This window comes from Rhinichthys klamathensis, unplaced genomic scaffold (genome assembly GCF_029890125.1).
Source record: "Rhinichthys klamathensis goyatoka isolate OS25496 unplaced genomic scaffold, OSU_Roscu_1.1 h1tg000082l_1, whole genome shotgun sequence".
NCBI lineage: Eukaryota > Metazoa > Chordata > Actinopteri > Cypriniformes > Leuciscidae > Rhinichthys > Rhinichthys klamathensis.
In genome coordinates this window covers 2,207,983-2,235,917 of record NW_026606624.1, presented here as the reverse complement: position 1 = coordinate 2,235,917, position 27,935 = coordinate 2,207,983, and the positions used below count along the sequence as shown (strand labels likewise).

The 27,935-nt window shown below is 39.1% G+C and overlaps 1 protein-coding gene across 10 annotated transcripts in view; it reads right to left on the bottom strand.

Moving 5' to 3' along the window:
• Positions 1-913: 913 nt before the first annotated feature.
• iqsec1b (IQ motif and Sec7 domain ArfGEF 1b) overlaps positions 914-27,935 on the bottom strand; it is a 207,610-nt gene continuing 180,588 nt past the window's right edge. For 7 of the 10 annotated variants that reach the window (XM_056251411.1, XM_056251412.1, XM_056251418.1 and 4 more), the window contains 13 exons: positions 20,862-21,135; positions 18,785-20,046; positions 15,510-15,671; positions 14,672-14,794; positions 13,461-13,627; positions 12,949-13,088; positions 11,423-11,452; positions 10,388-10,513; positions 10,000-10,099; positions 9,459-9,620; positions 9,102-9,278; positions 7,080-7,129; positions 914-4,801 (listed from right to left, as the gene is read on the bottom strand). In XM_056251411.1, coding sequence (XP_056107386.1) covers positions 4,250-4,801; positions 7,080-7,129; positions 9,102-9,278; positions 9,459-9,620; positions 10,000-10,099; positions 10,388-10,513; positions 11,423-11,452; positions 12,949-13,088; positions 13,461-13,627; positions 14,672-14,794; positions 15,510-15,671; positions 18,785-20,046; positions 20,862-21,135 — 3,325 coding nt within the window. In that variant the 3' untranslated portion in view covers positions 914-4,249. Of the gene's footprint in view, positions 4,802-7,079; positions 7,130-9,101; positions 9,279-9,458; positions 9,621-9,999; positions 10,100-10,387; positions 10,514-11,422; positions 11,453-12,948; positions 13,089-13,460; positions 13,628-14,671; positions 14,795-15,509; positions 15,672-18,784; positions 20,047-20,861; positions 21,136-27,098; positions 27,531-27,935 lie in introns of those variants that run through there. The other 3 variants (XM_056251413.1, XM_056251415.1, XM_056251420.1) reach the window with 3 other exon arrangements.

Below are 27,935 nucleotides of genomic sequence, written 5' to 3'. Positions count from 1 at the left end.
AAGTCTGGGGTTGGTTTAAAATTTTAAATATATATATTTTTGAAACCTCTTATGCTCACCAATAATGCATTTATTTGATCAAAAATGCAGTAAAAACAGTACAATTGTGAAATATTATCATTAAATATCATCATAGTTTCAAATAACAGTTTTCTATTTTAATAGATTTAAAATGTAATTTATTCCTGTGATAGCAAAGCTGTATTTTCAGCATCATTACTCCTTCAGTGTCACACGATCCTTCAGAAATCATATGCTGATTTGGTGTTCAAGAAACATTTATTATGATCAATGTTGAAAACAGTTGTGCTACTTAATATTTTTTGTGGAAACCATAATACACTTTTTTCAGGATTCTTTGATGCATAGAAAGATCAAAAGAACAGCATTTATTTGAAATAGAAATCCTTTGTAATATCATAAATGTCTATCAATGTGTCCTTGCTGAAAAAATTAATCTAAAAAAAGATCTTTATAGTTTTTTATATATTTTCAAAGCATGATGTCTTAATATGTCTAATTCAGCAGCGTATAATGCAAGATTTCTGTTCCAATTGCAGTACTCACCATGAGTTTGTCATTCTCAAACAAAGATATTAAGAAACTCCAGCTTAAAAGCGTTTATAAAGAGTACTGAGAAGACTAAAAATAGGTTAGAATGAGAAAGACTGTTGCAAGGATTCTGAGAACCACCAAACCTTTCTTAAAAGCACAACGTTACACAACGACCTTGCTGACTCAAACATACTTTTATGTTGAATTCAGCAAAGGCTTTGGAGAGTTTTGAAGGCTAGTTCTAATGCCTTATATCTCACTATAAGAGTTTATTAATTTTGAGAATCCACAGAAAATGCTAAGGACATGCATTCAAAATGATTTACATCAACATAATGTGTGCTTTAATGCAGAACAATACAGGTTTATGGTGTATTGTTTTATTTCATGTTCTCAACATGGTCACAGTTATAGTTAAACATCAATAGGGTCTCGTCATCTACTTAAAAACAGAATGTATATTAAAACCATAGTTCTCCTCTCCTCATTTGGTAGTAAAAAAGAAAAGAAAAGAAATGTATGTTTGAGTGGACGCACATGAAAGGCGGTGAGAGTCATGTAACAGTCGGCTTAATAAAGAAGATCCTATGACAAATTCAATAAGTACATTTGGTAGCAGAAGCAGTGTCATGTTAATATGAGTCTCTTTAAGGTGGAAAAGGACTACACCGTCAATGCGATGGCTGAACGAAAAACAAAAAAGTATAATACAGACTATGTACATTTCAAACAAACCGCCAACACTTATACTTTCCCTTTATCATCCATAATAGATTTCTATATGATATGCTTTTTTTTCTTCTAATTTCTCACATTGGTTTGTGATATATACAGCAACAGGCTTTTTATAGAAAAAAAAACAGAAGTGTAATGATCTTTTTAGGGAGTAAACAAATGATACACATGCCGAGATGCAGTGGCACACAATAAAATGTAACAGCAAGCCAACATCACAAACAAAACAGAAACAAACAATAAAACCAACCAATCGAACAAACAAAAGATGAGAAAGAACATAATAAAAAGAAAGCACATTTCTTCATTTTTAAATAAGCTCACATTTCAACCAGAGGTGCTGGGCATCAGCTGCATGCAACGCTTTGTGACGTTTTGACTTGACCGTCCAGTACTATACCGTACAAAGCTGAAGCACCACATTTACAAATACACTGCACTGAAATCCATAAAAAACATTCAACACAAAGGTGAAAAAAACGAGAGAAAAAAAAAAAACATACAAAAAGACTCTGTCTTGACAGCTCTCTGATTTTATGGTCGGTTGTTTAGTCAGAAATGGCTTCGGGTGATCGCATTGGTACACAGAGATGGACTGTCCTAGTCTGATTAATGTTGTACTGTACTGTACAAATTGCTGGCCTCGGTGCATCTTGGGAACAAGCCAGGTGTTATGAAGTCTGATAATGACATAGACACGGATTTATGCTCTATTATCCGTAAGCTCCTATTACTATATGGACGTGCCCTTGCGGCACTTCATTACGATTAGGCTACCGGCTAATATTTTCCTTTATAAACTATTTGACGATCAGTGTTTAATTTTTAAGCCCAGATAAACAATAAACTGATGTCTCCTAATTGATTCTATTTTGGTGCGAAACAGGATAAAGAGGTTTTGAATGAAGAGAAGTCTACAGATTTTAATATGTTCATCATCATCATCATCACTCATTTAACAACGGTCAACTGTAACACTGATAATATCTCTGGAAATATGCAATATCTAGAGAATATTTTGTACAATATACATGCAAGAGTACTTTAGCTGACATTCCTGACTGTAGGTTGCAGGTAAAACAGAGATCAGGGAGAACAAGTTGTCGGTGTGGGCGAGAAACAATATGGGGTCAGACGTAGGCTATATGATGTTGGAAATATGATATAACAAAACCAAACAAACCAAACAACTGGTTGAAATTCTGAATTTACAAAACCGAAACATATATATTGCACATGATTAGTTTAAAAAAACAAACCAAAAAAATCAGAAAAAAGAGAAACAACGCACAGCATATGTCGTATAACTGCTGACACCGGTCTCGTATAAGAGAGCGAGCTCATTTCAGCCGTGGTTTCTGTACATTAAGTGATTATTTACAAAGACAAGTGCTGTTCAGAAGCTCTGTGCTTGAGTTAAAAGAGCGTCAAAACGCAAAACGAATACATCGAATCACAGCTCCGACACCATTTATCTACTTACAGTACAAAACAAGTCAAAAGTTGAACCAAGAAAGGGGATATGTGTGAAAAAACATGTTCAAATCCGTTTCGAGTGAGAACACATCCATCCGACCCACTGCTACATATTATATGCAGTTTACATTACATTAGATTACATTACATTAGCTGTGTTTCTGAGCAAGTGAAAGGCATTCTCACAGGAGGACAGAAGAATATGTATCAAATCTACTTCATTTCCACACAGAAGAGGGCACACGCTCAGCCTGCTGAGAAAAATCTACATCTCTGCACAAACTAAGCTTTTAAAATATGGGGAGAGAATTCGATCAGCCTGCTTTCCTCCGACACAAACACTACCCCTAATGTTAGACGTCAAAATAGCCTTTTCATTGCACCGGCTTTGCCATAAACATCTTCAAATGTACATTTGTTTCATATTGTTTTATTCATCTCTAAAAAAATAGTTAAAAAAATAAAAGCATGTTGCAGCAGTGGCCGGGACCGATGAGTCGAGGCCGTGGAGGATCCATCAGTGAGCTCCCTTGTTCCGCCCTCCCCCTTCCCAAAGTCCCTGTGATTGGTTTGCGCTACGTAGATCCCAAAGGAGGTGGTGCGAACACAAGCCGGAGATTCCGGGAGAATCTTCCAACTCCAAGGCAACCAATGATTTCCACGTTGTTCAATTGGCCACCTACTGAGTTCAGTATCAGTGAAAACTAGTAACTCCTACGTCGTGAGTACACATAGAATACTGAGATTTTATCTGAGGCTTCGGATCATTTTTGTTCTATACCAATAATAACAATAGCTGCTAATATTATTATTATTATTATTATTATTTGACAAAATACTATATGTACGACATACACAAAGCAAATCTTTTTTCTTTTCTTTTTTTTCTGATTAACTCAGTCACTGCTTTTTAATAATTGGCACGTTATAGTCCCCTAACTATATCACAGAAATGTGTGGTCTACAGCTACATTAAATACTGGAACACCACTCGTTTTGACTGACTTCGACAGACTGTTATCTCAAACCGTTGTTCTAGCAAAAACATAGTTTCTGCAAACTAATAAGCAGGCTATTTGTTAATGCATTTAGGTAATTAAGTACAAGAAAACAGTTGCCACGGTCTTTTGCGCATGCTTTTGCTTCACCGCCAGAGTCGAGAAGGTTGAGAGTCTCTAAAATGGAGCCTAAAAGAAGAAGCAGCAGCAGCAGCTTTGTCTGGGGCTCTACAGCTGGAGCAATGACTGGTAAGAACTGATGATTTGAGTTCTAGCCGCCCCAGAAGGCCAGTGCTACACATTGTGGCTCCCTTTCCCAGAGGAAACGGGCGCTGGATGAGTTAAACGTGAGTCAAGGTGCCCTTTTTGTTCATGTCCTGGTAGGCAGCAACAATCCGTTTGCACGTTACAATCTAAACAGAGGCCCAACAGTCAGCCCGCTAAAAACGGTCCCATTCCCAAGAGGAAAGAGTTTGCGGAGGGGCTCAAACCACAGTGCTGATGCCGCTGTGTTTGGGCTTGGTGCTGCTGGCCGCCGGAGGAGGAGCCGGAGGCTGGCTGTGGTGGTGAGGTGCATGCTGGGAGTGGGTGGGGTGCGACAGGTCTCGGTGCGTCCCGTGGCCGTGGGGGCCATGCGAGTGGCTGTGAGAGGAAGAGGGGCCGGGCGTGGGGTGGAACTGGTGGGGAGGGTGTTGAATGTGCGCTGGGGGGTGGTAGTGATGGTGGTGGTGGTATGGAGGGGGGTTCTGCATGTGGCAAAACTGAGCGTGGTGGGGGTGCATCTGGGCTTGGGTCTCAGTGACAGTGACGACATCACGGGCCGTGTGGTGCAGGTTGATAGGGTGCGGGGTGTGAGAGATGAGTGTTGGGTGGGAGGGGTGGGAGGACTGGGTAGCCAGAGAGGGCGACTTGCCCCGCTTGGTGCCGAATATGGAGCCTAGGAGAGAGGAGGAGTTGGGGATGGACTGCTGGCGGGAGGGGCAGTCGCGGCTGGAAGTGGCTCGGCGCCGTATGTGGGGGCTGCTAATGATGGACCCCTGCGGGAGGACGAGGGAGAGAGAAGAATGGAAAAGTTAAACACGAGATGTGTACTGCATGCTCAATGAGTCAACAGTTCCATTTATTATATATTTCACATTTTGCATTCTGAACGTTTAAATGTTAGGTTGATTTAAATGTGTAATTATTAGGGTTGGGAACCAATCCATTTTTCTATTTAAAAAACAAACAAACAAACAAACAAACACCACCAATGATTTTCATGTTAATGGTTCTTGAATGTCCATATCTTTGGACCAGCATAGTCCAGTTCATTAACAAATGACTCTTATAAGCCAGTTCATTTTATTAAATCATTAAAAGGACTTACAAATGAGTTCTGGACCCATGAGTTATTGGTTTTAATCAGTCTAATGGCTCGCTCACTGAATAAATCGATTTGATTCTTGAACTGAAGTCATTACTTTTGTCATGTCCAAATCAAGAAGAACCATAAACTGTTACTGTGGCACTTAAATCAGTGGAGTTATTGACTAGTTGATTATAAAGCAATGTGTAGTTAAAGACACATTCAGACCAGAGCTTTGACATAATAAAATGCACTTTAATTATTAATAAAAAGCATTGAAATGTAACTAAAAAGTTTTTGTTTAGTATATTTGTTGGAAAAAAGGGACCAAATGTTCTTAATATACTAAAAAAATTGTTTCAATCAATGTTTCAATAAAAGAATGCAATCAATAAGGAACTGGAACCATCCAGTAGATTCAGAATCAAATTAAGTGCAATTCAATTCAATTCTTTATGATTCCCATCCCTAGTAATTAAATATTTCATATATTTTAAGTCACAGAACAGAAATACCCTACAAAAGTTTGGGGTCTTGTTTAAGATGTTTTAAATATTTTTGATAGTCTTATGCGCACCGAGGCTGCATTTATTTGACCAAAATAAAGTAAAAACAGATAAAATAACGGTTTTATATAGTTTAAAATGTAAGTTATTCCTGTGATGGCAAAGCTGTATTTTCAGCATCATTACTCCAGTCTTCAGTGTTGCATGATCCTTCAGAAATCATTCTAATATGCTGATTTGCAGCTCAAGAAAAATGTCTTATAATTATCAATGTTCAAAACAGCTGTGCTGCGTTAATATTTTTGTGGAAACAGTGATTTTTTTTGGGGAAGGGGGGGAAACTCTCTGATGAATAAAAAGTTTGAAGGAACAGCATTTATTTGAAATAGGAGTCTATTGTAACATTGTAAATGTCTTTACTGCCACTTTTAATGCATCATACAAGTTTCTTTCAAATTCTTAAAAAAATGTTTTACCGACCCCAAACATTTTGAACAGTACTGTAATACAGACCAGAAAGTTAATTCCCCAAATAGTATCACATAAAAGATAAAAGTACTCAAAATTCATTCCTTTTATGTCAAACAAGGACCCAGCACTCAAGCAATGCATCATGATCATCCATCAGCAGTTAATGCATTTATAAAAGAAGCAGATCCCTGAAAGCCATGCATTACATGCAAAAGCTGGAACAGGCAAGATTGAGTTAGTCAGCATTTAGTGATGTTAAAGCGAGCATATGGGCATTCTTGCATTCTAGGATAGGCTGTCAATCAAACAGGCACATGTGATAACCTATACGGACTAAATGGATGGGAATCCAAATCCAGTCTGTTACAGCATCGATCCTTTGCTATACTCCCTCGTGTTTATTATGCTTATCTGCACACAGATGGGAAACGATTTCGAGGCATTCCAAAAGGTAAGAGGTGCTTTAGGGCTGGAGAGGAAGAGGTCAAGTGGTTGGAGGTCGGTGAGGAAATGAAGACTTGCACTTTTTGAAGTACTCTAACAGAACACTATTGTTCACTTGCAGCTGCCAAGTGAAACATGCCATCAGGAATCAAATAAAACATTTTACAAAGGAAAAAGGCAACGCAGCCCACTGTACGTGACATGGGATGTTTGCATTAGTTGAGTCATGCTGACTAAGTTGGACCGTGGAGATGTTATGATATGTGATGTGAGCCACGGGGGCAGAATTGCCCGTCATTCCACATAAGCTCCACAGGAACAGGCAGCTCATGCATGCAGGGTGGCCTACTTAGTCCAAAAACAACAACACCACACACATACAGATAGTTGAAACTACTGAGCAAAGAAGCAACCAAAAAGAAAAAGATGGAACAGACCAGAGAAATAAATAAATAAACAAAGCAAAGTTGCAGTTTCAAAATGCAACATTGTCACACAGAATAGTGGCCTGTTGTAGGTTCTTGCATCCTATATCACGGTACTTACTTCCATATTGCTGTCTAGAGATCCTGCACTGCTGCGGCGCCCCCGCTTGCCTGAGCGAGACATGCAATATGATAGATTAGAGCGCGCTCGAACAGTCAGATTTATAGAGGCGCATGTAGAAGCGTAAATATATCCTGCCTGCCCACAGGGGCGCTATTGAGACATGAAGCAAGCAGCCGTAGTCTGAAAAGGGAGGGAGGGTAGAGCCAGGTGGGTCGGGAGCTTTTAAAGGGCCAGAGGATGAGGGTATACTGGTCCTAACATCAAGAAGCACAGTACAGCTACATCTTCAACAAGTGTCTTAAGCAAACTGGGTTTTGATGACTACAAGCAAACTGAAGATTCCTATTAGAGCTGCACGATATACCAAATTAAAATTGAAATGCAATGTAATTAAGTAAATATACGCGCTACCGGCTCCAGAGCGGCAATGCTCATCCACATGATACAGAGCTTCACCCGACCACGAGCTGCCCACAATCAAACTGGATTGAATTCAATTGAATGGAATAAAAGCTTGATGGTTTAATGTTTGAAAATGAAAAAATTAAGATATAAATATTAGTATTACAATATATTTCTTATTTTGTTTAATATATCACTTAATAATAATCACAATAATTATTATTTTATATTGAATTGGTCAAAAAACAGTGGGAATGTGCCCTGCAGACTTAAAGATATATATTGTTTAAACCAAGTAAACCCAAGTGAAAAAAAGAATAGTTCCCACAAAAAAAAAAAAAATTCTTCAGGAGTTTTCCAGCTTTTTCCACCAAAAAACATTTTCCAGCTTTTTAAATAATTTTTTATTTTGCAATCTCCAACAAAATCACCCCACTCGTTCTAATTATTATTTTAAATATCGCAACGTCAGTTTTTTTCCAATATCGTGCAAGCCCTAATCCCTACACTAAATCACAGAAGCAACTGAAAAAAAAAAAGAAGCAAAAACAGTAAAAAAAAAATCATTATCGTTTTTGATGTATGGTCAAATACAAATGTGGCAGCTCAGACTAGCAGTATGAAACAATCGTCAATCTGAAATAAGTATTGAATGACAGAATGACAATGTTAGCAGAGCTATCAACTTCTATACACGTAGATTCTTCTTAATACATTATTATACAGTACAAGACACTGCGCACATTTTCAGTGCTGTACAGGATTGCTGGAATGGGATATTCATAGCTTTTCCAGATATCTCTGTTTCTCATGTGTAGTGTCTCCTGTCGTCAGACTCAACGACCAGCTTGGTCGAGTTCAATTCACACTTACGGAGTGTGACTACGCTGTGAACTGATTGTTCTAACAGAGAAGGCATGTGAGGTCACACTTCACACTATCCATTTTTTTCCTGTGTAGTGACTGCCATGTTTAGGGCTCAAAAGCATCTGCTGAATAGAGTGAGAAGATATCACAGCTCGCAAATTGTGTGAAGGTTCAATTATAGAGTGGGAAAAACGAATGTGGAGGATAATATTTGTCAGGATGCTTCTAGCGTCATTAGCCATGGCGAAGGACATTCATAACAGGGCTGGGTGATATAGGGTTATGTTTTTCATCTAATGTTTATATTTTACTTCAATTACCGAAAACAATTTTCAATCATTTTGGTTTTAGTTAACAATAACAACACTGGTAAAAATAAAAAATAAAATAAATAATCAAAGCATGCTTTCCCAATACTGATTTTCACTAGACAAGGACCATGAAACTAGTCAAAATGACAAAGTCTTTAGAATAACTAATGGTCCAATAAGAATACATTAAACAAATCAAATTATTAATTTTAAATGGGCAATAAAATCCTGTGAAGGTTTGATATATCACCCAGCTCTAATTAATAAATAATTGAGGCTACACTAATGGTTGTGGACAAACACCAATTTAGAAGCAAGCATTCAGCGCTCTACTTTGGCAAGAGGCGAAGTATTGTTTGGACAAGACTGCACAAAATAATCAGAGGTTGTGACAGATAAAGCCAGAAGCACATCATGTCATGTGGGTCTGTACACTCACCTGCATCTGAAAGGTCACGTAAGGAGCTGCTGAGGGCACTTCTCTTGAGGCCTTCACCTATGGCGTAGCTGTCATCCAGACTGGTGCGACTCAAGTTGCCATTTCCTGTGTCTTTCTTTAGACCGGAGCTCTGGGAAATGCTGGGACGGACCACACCTTTTTGCTTCTCCAGTTCAGCTGTGAAAAAAAACACCATATCAACATCACTGATCATGTTATTTATTTCACATGTCATTTTACTTCAACGCACCGAATATTAGACAAGCACCACATTGTTTAAGGCCCATATGACTTTCTTTCGTGGACTATCCTGGTCACTCTTTTCCAACATAATGAAAGTGAATGAGAGCCGCTTACACTCTATTCTGTACTTCTCCATCTCCTGCACCTCTGCGATGGACTCCCGCAGGTCATCTGTGAACTTCTTGCGGTCTTGCGGGTTGGGGGCGTTGAAGTTAATGAGAACCTTAATGTCTGCGCCTGGAAGAGCTGAAGTGAGACGCACTCCATTGGGGTAATCTGAAAAGCAGCAGCGGGAGGGGAATATTTACAGACTGGCGGATCATGACAGCACTCAGACGTGCCCTTTTCAGAGGGACAGGCTAATCGATATTCTCACATTTCGCAATCGCATATGACAGATATTTTAATCTTTTTGTGGGAGAATACATCCTAATACACAATACTTTGAGAATTAATTTGTTTTCGATCAAAAGCATTTCGTGAGCTTTAACACCTGTTTCGTGTTTTCCTGTGCAGTGAAAAGCCTGGTTTTTACATGACACGCCAGCACGAAAGTGAAAGCGTGCAATCAAACTGTATGAAAAAGGTTAAACATAGTCCAGAAAAGGGTAATATGGGGTCAAAGGGGCTTTGACCCTTCGCTGAGGGTACTTACACTGGTTTTCAAACAGAAGCACCTGCATCCCATAAAGAGAGAAGGACTGCCTGAAGCTGTACGTCACCGAATTCTTCTTCTTCTGGAAAATCTTAGTGACCTGAATCAAAAGCAGTCACATTAGGACTCCATCTGTTCCTAATTATCTTCTCTTCTCTTTGAGCCTCCGGAAAAGCTGAGTAACACTTTCTGACTGTCATGATGTACGCTTACTAACCTAGAATTGGGCTAAAAATGTCTTGCTGACCATTACACCATCATAACAACAAGAACATAACAACATAACAAAAGATGCTATGATGTACAGTAAGACTGTTCAGTCTCATTTTTTCCTGTTGTTATGTGTCCTGGTTTTGTGTCATGGGCTATGATGTGTGTGCTTTCTTACCACCAAAAGGTCATTGAACAGGAAGATCTCTCTCTGGTGGAGACCCAACTTCTGAGGTTTGTTAGGGTCCGGCACTTCGAACAGCCTGCAGTAACATACCAGCCTGCGATGTGGTAGGGACAGCACCTGTATGTGGGCAACAAATATCGCTTAGCCCGAACCTGGTCCATAAATGAGATCCTGGACATGTTCAGAATATAATTAATATAAAGTATTGTTGCAGTATATAGTATGTACTTATATACTGTACTCTGCAAATTTTCTGTATGTATATAATAACCAGATGACACTGGCTAAAAAAGCAGTATACTATAGAGCTTACTGCATAGAAAACTGTATCCCAAAATGCAATGCACTCGACCTGACCTGCCATTACCAGTTCCAACATTTTTAACATGTTTTTCCTGATTTGTTATTTGACCAGACTGTCAAATTATACAAAATTTTTTTAAATTAGGTAAAAACAATTAGGACAACAATGTAGCATAATATTTTTAAATGTGGAAAATATTTTTTAAGAAATCGTAGATGGCATACAGTATACACTATATACTAGTATGCAGTAACATAAAATAGGTATAATCATTGATTTTCTTTAATAATACATTTTTAAAATATTATTTATTTATTTCAACCCTCCAACCTACTACATTATACTTGAAAAACTGACCATAATGAAGGATACTAGTTGGAAATGTGGAATAATCCTTATTGTTTCACTTATTATTTTAGAAAAAAAACAGCAGGTAGTATACAGTATATAGAATAAATCATTTAAGTTAGTAACATAAAATAGATATAATAATTATTTGGTTTAATTTCATAATATAATTTTTTATTTTATTAAACCATTTATTTGATTAAATAATATTTATTTATTTCAAACCTCCAACCTACTACTTTATACTTCAAAAAGAGTCCAAAAACTAAAAAAAAAATCATTTCAAAAAATCATCATTTTTGTAACTATAGTTATCAGATTTAAACTGTTGAATGGCATCAATAGAATAAAAAAAAAGTGAACGTTATACTTACACATCCAAGGCCATGGTGCAGAGAGCCAATCTGAAAAGAGGAAAAAATGAGACGGATGAGTAAGAATCATAGCGAGAAGACTGAGGGGAGGCTTGAAGGTCAGAGAGTGGTCTCTCTCTCTCGTTATTAAGACCCCCTCCGTCTACCTGTCAGATGTGAGCTGTACTGTATGAATGGGGTGAGAAGAGAGGTTAATGAGGAGCCAAACTGCTGCTTCTTGAAACTGTGACAGGAAGTCTCGGCCCATTTTGAGAAACCTAATTACAGCACCCGAGATGCAGTGTCTGCAGGCAGGGGTCTCAGGCACAGCAGCCTTCTATCTGAGCTCCACAGGAGATCTCCATAATGTCCTCTCCAAAGATGTGTGGAAGATACACCAGGGAGAAGGCTTTCCTGGCAACTAAGTCATGTGTGCCATTTCCATTACAGCTTAAATGTTAATTATTTCAGCTCTGAAAACCCACAGTGCTTCCAAATTCAACTGTGTGACAGGCATGAAGATGCAACAGCTTCAGTTAGTTTATCCTTGGGAGAGACCAACTCTGTTGGAGGGATGATGTATATTGTACTTATTTTGAACACTTGAACTACCTGAACACTTTTCTTAAGATACCACTCTCCAGATGTACATCCATCAAGCTAACAGACTTTAGTTAGGGTAGACGCGTAAACTCTAGTGGTCTAACAATCTACATGCTTTTATTAGAAATCAACAAAGACAAGGACACATTCAATTGATCAAAAGTAACAGTAAAGACTTTTATAAGATTTCTATTTCAAATAAATGCTGTTCTTTTCCACTCTATATTAAGCAAATAATCCCGAAAAGCAATATAATAATAAAATAATGCAATATATTGATAAAAAATACATTTAATTCAAAAATCGATTTTATTATTAATCATTCAGCCAAAAAAAACCCCAAACTTGTCTATCATTTTCATTATGCATCACATTGAACATGTTTCCTCCTCTGAATAATTTCTATGGTTGTAACTCGCTGTACTGCAAGAAAAGGTGGTTGAGTTCAGAGCAGGTGAACTGTCAGTAGATTTCATCTTTAGAGAACTCTGAAGGCCTCTGTGGAAAAGCAAATCCCATTTATCACTGCAGAGCATCACGCAACCCTTCCCACATGACTTACATGCATGCACAGACACCACAGTCAGATACCGTGAAGGTCTTGAGATATTAGATCTGTCATAAAGGAGAACATCTTGTAGATAAAGAACCTTCTCAGAGTCTCAATGTCATGTGCCTATTGAGGACAAAAAAAAGGTGACTGACAGAATGATTAAACCTATAGATCTACACTGCATAGAGTGGCGAAAGCATACAAACACACAAAGGCCTTGGATCATTTCACACCAGCAGACCATGACTGGAATCGATAAAGCGTCATTTCTAGAACTGGGGTCAATGTAAGTTCACAACATGATGGATAGAGATGGACTGCTCCTGCAATGAAGGCACTGCAAGTTACTTTGGATAGAAGTGTGGAAGACAAAAGTGACCATGACACTCACCGGCTTCTTGCCAACAATGAGTTTCTCCACCTTCTGCACCTGGGACACGTGGTCTTCGTTTGTCTTAAGCTCTCGTTTCCGGATTCGCTCATAGATGCCCACCAACATCTCTCGAGGGATGTCCTCGCCATCATCCACCCCTATGCACAGGAAGCGCAAACAAAAGCCCATGGATAATTAGGGCACGTCAATGATTTACGGAAATTTTAGGAAAGAATTTGAAAGGTAGGTTAAGCACATTTGAAGCACATTGTGAATATATTAACATATCTTAAAGTTAAAGGTGAATCTCTGTTTGCTTTGCTCCAATTATTATGCAAGGTTGTGACCAGAAAGATGTCATTGCTATCCCAATGAGACCATTAATCAGTTTAAAGCACATGTATCAAGCTTAATTTGAGCACATTTAAGTATTCTCTTCTGTAGTATAACACCTCTGAATGACTTTAAAGGGGAAAATATGGATGAAATAGATTCTGTTTGCAGTGTAATGCGTGTAATGTGAATCTCACCGCGAAGGTTCTTTACAAAGTCCTCCAGTTTCATCTTCCTCTCCGGCTTCACGTTTGGGCTGTACATGTCCGTGTTGAGGAGTATAATGGCAAACGCCAGGATGAAGATGGTATCTGGGTTCCTAAACTGACGCACCACCCCCGGGTTGCAGATGCAGTAGCGCTGACTGAATGGAAATAAAAAACAACAGCAAATGAACAAAGTGAAACATTAATATGAGACGCCACTTCCACAGAATCAATAGTTGCTCCGGTGAGTAATTGGTTCTGGATGCACTAGCATGACCAGAGAATGGTAAAACTGCCACCGTGGTAAAGAGCTATGTTCTCTTAGATAACACTTGAATGGACTTTAAACAGTTCATTCGGAAAGAATATGTCTGGCTGAAAGGGTTTAGCTATAACAATATTTTTTGGGTCTGAGGGTGGTGAAGGCAACCGTCGGAGTGATCTTCGCACTCATTGTAAGCTGGTGTGATCACTCAAATGACAGACAGTCCTTGAGATCCGATCGAACAATGTTCTCTGAGGGCTGAGGGAGTGTATTATGCTTTTGTGTTGGTGCGATCTAATGAATGCCAAGAAAACAAACTATCCTAGAGACTTCTTACTGGAATGGATATAAACAAAATTGAACTTTAAAGCCATTTTCATTGTGTAATCACCAAGCTTCTCTTAAAGGGACAGTTCACACAAAAATTTAAATTCTCTCATTCTTTATTCAACTTAATGTCAGTCCAAATCCATATGACATGTCAATGGGCACATTTTAGGTGAATATCCTGTCCACTCTTTTCAATAAAATGAACATTAACGCTGAGGTTGTCAAGCTCAAAAAATGTCAAACAAGCCTCATTTAAGTATTATAAAAGTAGTTCATATGACTCATGAGCTATATTCCACATCTTCTGAAGCAATATTGTAGTTTTGTAGAGGAGCAGACCGACATTTGCGTCATTATCCAATGAAAATCTTGATTTCCACACTATCTCTTTGGGATTCATTACAAAATATTATTTTGATCATAAATCTTTTTAATAAATCATTTGAGCCAGTTCACAAAACAGGTCTGAATGAGTCATTCACAAATCAGACGGATCTAATTATACCATTTTAGAATGACATGAGTGATTTTATTTTTGGGTGAACTATCCCTTTAATTATGCTTTTTTTTGGTAACACATTAAAGAATCAATTGAATTGTTTTTCACCTGAAGGCTTCAATGAGTCGCTCGACCTTCTGTGCCTCTCCCTGCACCCGGATATGTGCCTGGAATTTTCTCAAGGCTTCATCCAGCTCCATTCCAGAGAAATCCATCTCATCTACCACACAGCTGGAAAAAAGATAATGAACAGAGTATTCAAAGAACTGCCGCCTTCTTTCCTACACTACAGTATATTCGTGATGGTGTATTCAATAATGGTTTGGAAATCTTCTAGACAAAATTACATTCTATTCCATGCATTTTATCACAGCAAACATGAAGATAGTTTAAACTGAGAGTGGTCATTGCTTTTAGTCAAATTTAGTCTTTCAGATAAAAGCAAGTTCTATCAGTCTCTAAATCACAATCGTGGGGCATACAAAGCAAACTGAGGGACATTTTGCTCCAGGGATACTCAGCGTCCATTTAATCTGGCATGTCTAGATTTACTGATTTTAAGGAAGTGCCTTTTAAAAAAAAGTGCTGTCAGACGGAGCTGAACACAGACTGCATGGCTTTATCTGTCCCTATTATCTTGACAGTTACTTTCAGACTGAAAAGGGAGGATGAGTTAACTTAAGAGTGAAAATGAGTTGATTCATTCTCAGGCACATGGTGTCTGAAAAGTACGAACCCAGACACCTCAGTCAATATATACAGTATAAAGCAGAGTTAGAGTCCATATTTCATCCATCTCTTACATTTTAATCCCAACAGAGGTCGCACGTGGAAATGGCTGCGTATTATATTTGAAATAACTTGGCTTTGTAGTATATCTCACTTTGGATGATTATTTTTTTAATACAATACACCCAATTAACCCAGTAAAATTTTCCGAACCTACTCAAGAACATCTCTGTTGAACTGTTTCTGCCTGTTGCCCAGGAACTCGCCAATCATCTGTCGACTCAGCCCTTTTCTCTGTAACAGGAAATGGGCAACTCCCACAGGTGTGTCTGGGACAAATCCTCGCTCAATCAGGTATTGGATGCCTTTTTCAGGTTTCCTAGAGACAATAAAAGAAGATCAAGAGTTTGAACAGTGCATTTACTGGTCCCAATGTGTGACTAAGCAGCTCTTAGATCAAGTACGTTCTTGTGACTGAACCATTACCACACAAGATTAAAAGGAAAGTAATGGCCCAGTGCAAAGACAGGCAAATCCACCATCATCTAAGATTAGAGGCCCCTTTAAAGCAAAGCTTTAAATGAACAAACACACACACATACAGGCATATAAACATGCACAGCCCAGCAGTTTAAATCAAAGACCTTAATCTGTTCAATAAAAAATGAAATCTGATTTGAAATACCTCATGATTGCAAAATAAATGATCAACCCCTACACTTTTTTAAGAAGCTTAAAAAAAGAATTACATTCGTTTGTTTTAAGTACACAGAGTAAGATGGTAAACTGTGGTTGTGAGGACAGTGTGCTTTCCTTGATCAGCAATGCTCTCATCATGGTTCTAATTGCTTGATCGCTAATCAAATTTAGAACACTGAGTGGCAATCAAACAGACAGCACCACATGCATGCACAGACACGTACTGAATAAATAAACGCGCCAAAATTATAATGACTGTCTGGAAAATGACTACTGTGCATTGTGTGCTTGGTTTAGATGATAATTAAAAAAAACAGCTATTAACACAGCTCCGACTGGTGCTAATGAAAATCATTACTCAATACAACTGAAACATGACCCTCCAAACCAAAATTATGTAAGCGGTATGGGAATGAGGAGCATAATTTTTGCCGGTAGTGAGGTGCGTTCCTGTAGTTAAAATAGTAGAGCATGGTGGTCAAAAATCATAGGTGTGATCCCTTGAATGTAAATTGCTTTGGATAAAGACATCTGTCAAATGCATAATTGTACCGTTTAAGGTTTACAAAACGTGTAAAGTATAATAGAATTGAATGTCAGCAACAATTCATATAACGTAATGTGCTAACAAACTTTTAGCTGTGTCAGAAATATTATAACAAAGAAGCAAAGGTGAACGTGAGTGTGGGCATGACACAAAATATGATAGTACAATAAAATGTTGGGTAATGCATCATTATCTCTAAATGATAGAGTAGACATTTTTTTAAACACTTTTTGTTATACTGGTTGAAACTTTTCACATCCTGAAAGCAATCAATAATAGAAGTGGTCTAAATATTAAAACATGTACAGTACAAATATCTTCTGTGGAAGTCTCAGAACCAAAAAATGTTATCCTACCTGCCTGTTAACATGTATTTCCATACCTCTGCGCACCCTGCTCGCGCAGACATCACACATCATCAGCGCGCTCCGTAATGCTATGCACAGTTGTAGACAGTCAATCGAGTGCCGCAAACAAACAGCAGTTTGTTACAGTTCCTCCTGAACCAAAACAATGAGCTTATGCTGCGTTCACACCATGCCATCTAGCTTGCTATTGCTAGCCTCTCCGAAATGGCCTACCTTACCTTTAAATGTGAAGGGTGTTCAAAATGTCTTTATACTAATGTATCGCTCTTGTAACTGTATGGAAATTAGTTAAAGGTGCAATGTGTACAAATTTTGAGTATCTATTAACAGAAATGCAATATGACATCCATAACTATGGTTTCAGTGGTGCATAAAGAACTTACTTAATAAACCGTAATGTTTTTATTACCTTAGAATGAGACATTTATATCTACATAACCGCGGGCACCCCCTTCTATGAAGGTCGACATATTGTGACGTCATGTTTCTACCGTAGCCGACAGCGAACAAACAGCGCTACAGAGTGCGTTTCATCTCTACCTTGAAAGTGAAGCAGCAGAAAGCTAAAAGCTAGCCATAAACACCGTGAGTAGTGACTTTTCCCTTGTCAGTGGTGTAAAATATGTAGTTGGATTGTTTCATGTAACTAAGTTATTCTCCCTCGCTGTGTTATGGCTTTGCTATGTGGGGATAAATGTGCTGGTTACGTTCGTGAGACAGCTGATTAGTACTCTTGTCATTGACCGTAAAACAGTATGTTACAGGAATCACCAACCCATCGATCGCGGTCGACAAGTTGATCTTGGAAGCATTTTAAGTCGATCGCAAAGAGTTTTCAAAATCAGAGAAAAAAAGCCTATTGTGTGTAGTGTGTCTAGGGGATGCGGAGGCGCGCGCGCTGTTACAATCATGTCATTTTTGCTGCGCGCACCTTTGGGCTCATGCGGACGCGTCGAGTTTAAACAAGGCTTTACGCTTTAACCAGCTCAGCCACAGTAACAGCTCATATTAGCCAGCTAAACTTTTACTACCCTGTTAGAAAAAATATATATAGTTGCATGTGGTTCTTCTCCCTCGCTGTATTATGGGTTTGCTATGTGGGGAAAAATGTGCTGGTTATGTTTGTGAGACAATCAGCTGATTACCATTATTATATTATATATTAAGACCCTTGATCCTCATCTGACTATGGCTTTGTAAACTTTATCCATGATGTGGTTTATAATGGACTGTGGTACAGAAACAGTGACAATGTTACACACTACTGGCTTACTCTGCCTATTCTCTGCTGTCTCAGACGACGATATTTTGTCCCGTTTTAGCCACCGTAGCTTCTTCGAAAGGGAGGGGTGAGCAATGAGCTGAGCCCTTAGTGCACCTCGCAACCGAACCGCTAGATGTCGCTAAAAAATACACACTGCACCTTTAAGGTGTGGTCACAATGCAGGACAAATACAGTATGCTCAATAGGAATCCACACAATCGGGAATTTTGCGTGTGGGGCATGTGAGGTAAAAAGTTCCTGACACTGATTTCACATCGGATTCAAGTCTGTTGAACTTTGAACACACAAATTCATGCATTTAGTAATATGAATCTTCTTGATTTGGAAGCGATCCTGTTAGTATGCTGAGCTTCATGCTGTTTCTCTACACACTATTAACAATGGACTTAATTGTCTGCAAAATTTAGCCAAAGTTTTGCTAATGTGACTGCGCCTTTACAGTAACTGAATGCGAAGTTTGCTTATAGCAAAAAATGGAGTGGATTTGGATGTTTTACGCAAAGAGAGGAAACTGTCGTCTCTCCACTCCACCCATATACTCTTTTCCCAACTAGCTTTCTACAACCAAAGGCATGCATTCATACTTCACCTACTTGTTGAAAAGGTTCAGGCCAATGCGGTAGTGCCTCTTGCGGATTATATCATTGCTGAACGCTGGGGAGTCCCAACTGTTGCGTGTCTCCTTATGATACGTCTGCTTGCTGAGAGTCTGCTCTCGAAGACTATCCCTGGATGAGGACTCTGAACTGCAGTTGATGGTATCGTTGGAATTGGAAGTGCTGTTGATGCTGTCGTTATCGCCGTCAGAGAAGTCAGACTCTGATTTGCTCTGCCGGTTGGCGGTGCCATTGATTGCCAGGTGGCTTTCCAGCTGCCGCGGCCGATGCCGAGGAGCCTCGTCATCTCTAGCAGGTCCCCGTGGTGGGAGCGCGTGAGAGGGGATGTGTTTTGGGCTGCCCTGCTGGCTGGCGATGCTCCGATCGTAAGCGTTCTGTCTTTTGAGGGAGCTTCGGTCAGAGCGGTCACTCAGCTCAACTGAGCTATCGCTGGGAGGTTCGATAGTTAGCAGGGGTAGGTGGTCTATTCTCAATCTCTGCTCTTGACACTCCAGAGACGGGGTGCTGCGGCAGCTAGTGTCCGTGTCGCCCTTTTCATCTTTATGAGCTAGAGACCAGTAATCCTGCGAGGAGTTCAATGAACGTAGACGAAGATCTGACTCTGTGCTAGAGGGTCTTTCAACTGATTGTGTTAAAGGAAGAGGAGGGGAGAGCTCTTCCTCATCTATATAAAGTGTCACATCACTGTAGGATGCTGTCATCTCATCTCGCTTACGGTGGTCACTGCTGTGGGAAGGCTTGACCTGATAGGTAACCTCTTTCTCTATGTCTGGATGACCTCTGGTTGACTCTGGCTGTCCCTCGTCACCATGTAGGCTGCGACAGTTCAGAGCATCATCTATCGACTCTGCCAAAGACTTCACTTGTCGAGAGAAAACGTCCTCCAGCTCAGTAATGGCATCCGTGAAATCGCTCTGGACCACAGGCGACTTTATGTTGGCGGGGACCATTTCCCCGCGCTCCGATTGCACCAAGGCTCCTAGTTTAGAACCATCGTCGGTAAGAGACACTTGCTTCCCCTCAAAATAGGAACTATGGACTTTTTCAGGTCCTTCAAACGAAAACTGCATTCTCATATTGGATAAAACTATGCGTCTGGACATGCGGTTCTCCGACATAGAACTCCTGAGGCGCTCAAAGTTCTTATTCATTTGATATTGGCGGAAGGCAGTCTGGATCGTGCGTGCAGCATGTCGGGTTATAAAACGCCCTCCATACTTGCGCTCCAGCATCTCCACCTGTGGAAACACAAAGATTATGCACCACTTTTAGTGATAGTAGCAAACCCACATGCACAAATGTCCCTCCTTCTTTAGTCTTACAGAATTTTGTTGTTGATGGGACTTAAATAGCATTTTGTCCTCCCTCCCATGACACAACATGACTTGACCAAACCTCAAGCCCCAAATGGTAAGCCACATAAATAAAAAAGACAAACAAAAGCCGCACATAGTACTAACTAATAAAGCTTGGGTATTTTGCCAGGTAGGATGGATAAAACTCACCATTTCATCCCCTTATAAAGGCATTGAGGACTGAAGAACGCCTTTAGCATGGTACCTAAGCAATCAGTTATAACCTACTCCCATGCTAAAGCCAGCCCAAGACCTTTTTAGCCTGAAGAATGGGCAGAACTAATCAAATTTCTCAGCTCTGTGGGACCTCACACAGAGACGGTGGGCAGCACGCCTCTGGATAGTACCACTCTGAATATGAATCACTCTCCCAGCATGCATTGAGTAATGATTCTCATCTCCCAAATCCAAAAAGGCTCTCATTGATCTCATATCAGCCTTTGGGTGTATTAAATTACTTCATATGAAAGACATGCAGTCACCACAAGCAAGGAATTTATGTTCAACCAACTACAATAAAGTAGATTTATTTACACAGTCCTTTGAGGGGAAGTACATCAAGTATAATATGAAGCCACTGAACCTCAATCACACTCCCTCTGCACCAAAACGGCTCATAGCAATGTGAATACAAATAGTTGGTGGAGAATTTATGGTTTCTTGGTGGCCTTCCAGTTAAAGATCTCGAAAAACTCTACCTGTTTGTCTTGGAGGTCGGTGGAGAGCTCATAGCTTTCAGACAGTGATCGGGAGCGTTTGATGGCCTCCTCCTCTGCCTGCTTGCGTAGGATCGACTGGGAATGCTGGAGTTTGGGTCGCCGGGGGCGCTGCCGTACCTCGTGAGCGTACAGTGGTGGGCCGTCGAAGTGCTCGCCACTGATGATGGCACTGCGGCTCACCGGCCCTCGTAAGTAACCCCCACTGTTCTCTAGAGAGGGGCCCGCCTCACCCCCCGGAGCCTCACCTTCCACACTGTACAGGGAAAAAGAAAGAAATCGTAAGTATTGTGGGTTAGAACAGACAAAAAAGGAGCATAAACAGTTCATACTGTCGAATGAATGAGGCATACCAGCAGGGATTCGGATTTTGATTCAATTGTCATTATGATTCAATGAGTCAGTTGTTCGAGAATCAGACTACACCGGTTGTGTGGTATGTTTTTGATTTACTAAAAAGAACCGACTCAGAGTAATTTGTTTGTGAATTGTACTGTTCTGTTGCATGAAATGGAAAGATGTTTCTTGTCATTATTTCACGGTACATGGTCTGTTATGGCATAACATTCAATACAGACTGCACATTCAGATTCATAACTATGAAGAAATATAATTTTCTACAGGCCAGCACTAACTGCTTTAAACAGTAGACGCAACACATGCAACTGTATTTTTCCAGACACAAATCAAAGTTCATTGTAAATCCCATTATCCACTCCCACAAGCTTACACGTGAGGTCAAAAGCTGAACTTTATAACTAGTGTGGAGGTATAAAAGCAAACGACTATGTTTATAGCAACACGTTGTGGTATGATGTACCTCTGTCAAGATAAATAAAGAGCAATGATTACAAACACTTCCTGCAAAAAAAACTTATATTGGACGTTCAGGAAAAAGTCTTTCTTAAATTGATTAGGTTAGTATTTTCCTTGGTGCTTTGGTGTAATCTGTGAGTTTCAAACTATTATAACATACAGCCTCTATAGCATGTGTTTTAGCGCCTACATTTCTCTAGTACTGCATACTAAGATAAAACATTCAAGCAGTATAGTGTCAGCGTTCACATACATCATGCTTATACACCAAACAACACACTCCGGGACGCAGAGCAGAGAATCAACAGCATAACTCCTACCTGTCAAAACCTTAGCAGAGGAATACCTTCTGTGGCAAATAACTTTTGTTGCTCAAGGCAATGAGTAAAAGGAGAACTGTGACACATTCGTAAACAATCACACACTTCAACCACACCACCTCTAATGTGATTGCTTGGAACGGTCAAAGTATAACGAGGGCTATTTGATTATAAATATCAGTTACACCAGTGATAGAGATGACAGGTAATAGTAATATAGGAATACACATTATATTGATAGATATCAGCTATATACATATCTGGGGACACTTTAATTTAGTGCCCAATTCTCACTAATAACTAGTTGCTTATTAGCATGCATACAGTATAATAGGATATTGTCTGTTCATTAGTACTTATAAAGCACATATTAATGCCTTATTCTGCATGACATTATTCTACATCCTTAATCCTACCCAATACCTAAATTTAACAGTTGCCTTACCAACTATTAATATACAGTAATTATGAGTTTATTGAGGTCTTAGTTAACAGTTAGTTGGACCCTAATCTAAAGTGTGACCCATATCTTTTAATACATTGTGCATCCCTATGTTACGTTTTTTATTTGTAAATAGTATTTAATATTTTTTAAATTATTTTTCATTCTGAATATTATAATTTGTAATACATATGTTATATTATAAACAAAAAAGTAGAGATTTATAATATCAGCCATAATATGGCAATAATTATCAGCTTGTCTGTATCTGCCAGAATGTTTATAGCATGCTTGGATAGAATTGTAATTTTAATAGAAATATTGTTCCAAGAAGACATCCTACTTGGCCAGCTGTCACTACTGTATATACTTTGAGGTAAAGATCTCAAAGCTAAATCTGAATTATTTCAGTACATGTTTGTTTTGCACGAATACTGCTTCTCATCAACAGACTCCTTGTACTTTCTTGCAACAGCTAAGTGCCAGTAGATTAACTTTCTAGATTAAGTGCTCTTCTTTTAATTAAATGAATTAGTGTGCAGTACAGCACTCAGTATTACAGAGATGAGAACACTGACACAGTCAGATTTGATTGAATTTGTTCATCTTGTATAGGGGAAAGCGACCAAGGTGAGGGTATATAGAAGTCGGGGCATACTGTTTGCAGGCGTTTCCAATCTTGGATAAGACAATACGAGAACTTGGTGTAGTTTGACTTCAACAAATAATAACCTCAGGCGGCAAGCTCTATTGAGCCGATGAGACCCCTTATACAACCCCTGGAGCTAGTGCTGTGATCGTCAAATGACATACAGAGGATATGCCCGAGAGATGTCAGGTCGAAGATATAGAGACTGTTCTCACACCCTTTGACACGTCTGTATTCACCTGCTGCTTCTCTAAAAAATGCTCTGAACTACAGATTCAAAGGGGAGGTCGCCACAAAAACCAGACATAAACGTGTTCATCAGAGTCACAGGTCATGGCTGTAGAATCGATTACAGTGCATGCATAGGGACAACAAGAAGGCTAAATGGATGTCTCCTTTATACGCTCCATACGGCACAAAGCATGCCACAGTAATATATATTTACTGGTTTTAGATCCTTAACAGAAAAGAACAAATATTTGGGGAAAATGAAGTACAATTTCATTGTCAAGTTCTAAGATTTTTCTATTGTTGTTATTGTTAATTAAAACTTAAAATATTAAAAATGGTTTCCGTTAATTGAAATAAGCAGAAATAAAATATAAAACCATTAGAAAAAAAAGAAAATTCAAAATATCATAATAATATGTAAAGAACACTAAAATAACACTGTATAAATTAAAAAAATATACATTTACAACAATTTGTAATGCCCTTTTTGAGGTGGCAAAAATACAATCCAATAATTGGCCTTACATATATATGTTAAAAAAGCAACACTATATAAACTATTAAAAAAAGACTACGGATTAAAAATCACAATGTGCATAGATACACATCAAATAAACACTTATTTAAGTCTCACAGTCAGTTTGAAGCTTTATGTGTTTGATTCACTGAAAAGAACTCACTCAGAGTCATTTGTTCATGAATTAGAACACACTATATGTTTCAGATTGAATAAAAAAGAACCATACACCAACCAGTTATTAATTTCAGGAATAAGACAACCCTGATAGTGTTGTCTTTTCCATGCTGTAGATTAAGTAGCACAAAGTTCTCAATTCTCAACCCTAGTACTGCCTGTATTATCATGCAGAGCACATTGGGGTGTCTCTGAGAGCCAATGACATGACCTCCAGACATCACCCAGAGTCAGTGAACACACATAAAGCCCACCTGCCGCTCTGAAGGACACAGCTAATGAGGGGGTAAGATGGGTAAAGTCAGAGGTTATATATAGATATAAAGGTTAATACAATGGCCTTGTTTCCCGTATTCCTACATGCACACTTAAATACTACCGCCCTGCCCACAGTGTTTGGTAATAAAGGAAGATGAAGACATCTTGTTACACGTGATTGTACATTATATGAAAACACACTGCAAGGTAATTTAGATGATGAATTTGGCAGCTAATTTCCCCACATCTTTGCACTGAGGCCAGCCGGCTCGAATGACTTTCAGTGTCTGCCGCCTGATGTCTCCTGAAAGAGCTCTCAGCGGGTCCCTTGAAGGGTGGCAGCAAATACAATTTTCATTTTGTTTGGTTGCCTTCTCATCTCTCTGAGGAGAACCAGGGCATTTTCAAAGTCTGACTCCCCCTAAACTGTGATAGATGACGATGTCTGAAAAAGTTGCAATTATTGTGAACACAAGCAATATAAAACCCTTCGAGGATGCCAGATGACAGGTCTGAGAATAGATCAGAAAATAAATACTTGGAAGTGTTTTGAGATCATCACAGTGATGGTGTGGGGCAAAATGAACAACTTTCTGAAATGGAGGACATCAATTCATCTTAAGAGCAAAAAAAAAAAAACTAAACATACAATAGGCTAAAGGTTCAAGGTCGAGTCACTAAGTTTAAACTACAAGGAGGGATGAAACTGAATGACTGACAATCTAGCTCTCATTTTAATTTTCTGCCTCATGTTATTTTATAAGACAGTGAACACAGCAGCAAATTGAATTTAATGAGGAAAAAAAGCCTGATTTAATTGAGCCGAGGGCTGCGCTCTTAAATCTATACGCTGCTGTTCAAAACACTAATTAGAAATAGGTTCATTGTTAAAACAAACACAGATTAGCTTAAGTCTATCAAAATTTAACTTTCATTCTTGTAATGAAACAAGCAGACCACTAGGGGCAACAATGAGCATTTCAGAATCTAGCCAACTTTAAATGGATAGCTCAACTAACAATACATTACAAAAATGTATTGTCAGTTTTAAACAACATGAGGGTGAGTAAATTATCTTAAAACTAAACTATCCCTTTAACAAAACATCTGTATTTTATTACACTCAAATGTAGTTTACACAGTATATAGATGGCTGATTTAAGCAAACCAAGCGAAGTGTGGAGACAACTGAGGCTGTGTCATACTCAAATCTATAACTCGAGACAGCTGGCGAAGTTCTTTATTCTCCAGAGGGTCTCATTAGGCAGCAAGAGGAGGCGCCTCTATTGGACTAGTTTGGGCTCCAGTCACGTCCAGCTCAGAGAGATGTGGGAGGTTCTGACAAGGGTAAGAGAACGCAAGTGCTAACAAGATGGTGAGGTGTTAAGATCTGACAGAAGATGAAACGCACCGTCTCTTGCTTTCCCCTTTGGAGTTCACCTAAATGAGGCTATCAAAAGAAGACCTCTATATTAAAATGCTATATTACTAGTTTGAAACTCAAAGCCAAGAAACTATTGACTTACAACATGCCGATACAAAGAGGAACTAATCACTACTGATTTCAATCATCTTCAATTAAATGCATTTTACATTTCATCCCTCCAACAATCATAAGAGTCCGCAATAAGGCAATTTTTTGACAGCCATTTCTGCTGAGTTTATGTAACTTAAACCTTGTACTTCATCTAATTTGCTGTGAAGCTGAAGTGCAGATGCTGAGTCTAACAAGGTAAAATAACAGCTCATTTACATTTCACTTACCTAAACTATGTGTCATTTGAACTCTTGGGTGCTGCTTTTGGAGTCTTTTTCATGTTCTGAATCTTCAAGCTCTTTATTGCCACCCTTACACCTGACATAGAGTTTTTCCTCTATGCTATTGAAGATTAAACAGTTAAAAACAATAAATGCTTTTATAAACTAAACTCTTTTTGCTTAGTATTTTTTCCCAAGCTTGCAAAAACATTATGTTGTGCTGTTAACAGAGGTTACACACAAATTCACACTAAATCCAAGTTTGAGAGCATTAGAGGACCAATCAGGCTCCATTCACAAGCGTGGCACGTCGCATGAATGCAGCCCTGTTGATGACTATGGAAATGCTCCGGCATCTTGCATAAAGCACTTATTGTTCAAATAAAGCTTGCTTTACTAATATAACCAAGCTTATTCTGGTATTAAATGAATTTCAATGGGGCTGATCTACTAATATAAATACACATATCTCTATTTGTTATTATTAATAAGATCATTTGTTAGCTACTGCCAGCTTTCCATGACTGAGCCAAGTATAAAGCCAAAAAACTCATACTCACACAAATACTTCATTCATTAGCAAAAAAACATACAGAATGGCTGAAGTAGAGACCTCACTGGAAAAAGATATTCTTGTTGTAACATTTTGACTAACACAATCAGCATTTACAATCAGCGATGGATAGAGGTCATCATGAAAAGGAAAAATCTACAATGACATTAAAACAATTTTCAGGCTAAGATATAAATGTGTCTATCCGGTGCAAGATCAACTACATCACTCAACCACACAACTAGAAGCAGTAGTGCGCTGAGAGCAACAATGGAGAGGTTTGCGCAATAGAGGAAGATCCCCCATAATTCAAAGCAGGTAAAAGAAACAAAGAACCACTGACCTGAATGTCACATAAAACATCTGATATCTACTTTAAATCACACCCTGATACAATGATACACCCTGTCCCAATGTAAACAAACAAAGTAGAGACACACTTAAAACACAATTCTCAAATGTACTTCTATATGTGTTCTGAAACACGCACACACACACATTGAAATCTTACCAGCTCCCCAGTTCCAGCAGAGACTGGCTTCTGTCTGAAGCGCAGTGCAAACACCACATGTCGATTTCTGATCCCTACAAACATCAACATCCCTTTGGCCTGTGGCTGCCCATCTCCTCACCAGGCAAAGCCGTCTCATAGGAAAAAGAGGGACGCTCTCAGTCTGACTAAAGACCTCTAAATCCTCACCCTCTCCGTTGTGCGCGCTCTTTCCTTCTCTCCTTTTTTCCTCTGACTTTGTGGAAGGGGTGCTCTGAGGGGTGTGCAGGGAAGGGGAGGGAATTCCACAGTCCGGAAAACTAATTACGTGATGGCGGGAATATAAACGACCAGCCCGACCCAAAGAGGAGGGAACGGGTCCGGCCCGCCGAGTCTGGAGCAACAGAGCCAAAAGAACACAGGCTGGAAAGCCATGAAGGGATTGGGAAGCCCCTCTGGAATGACAAAAGGATGTGAGTCTATAAATAGCACGATCGCAGGATGGACTAAAACTGGATGGATTGGACGGAGGAAGTTCCGCTCGTTCTCAGGTTTCAACGGCTGCAGTAATATGAGCTCATAACGTGTTGCATACACGCTTCAGACTGGACTGGAGAAGTGCAGCCAAAAAGCCGCTCCGTCAACAGCCAGTTTACACACCCATGATGAATCCTTCTCAAACTTACAACCGTATAATTTTTGAGCAGCTGTGTGGATTTCTGATGCATTAGAGAGATAGATTTAAAAATAAATAAATATGAGGCTCTCCCTCATGTCGTTTCAAACTGGTATGATTTTCTTTTCTTCTGTGGAACACAAAATAACTGTTTTTGTCCATATAATGA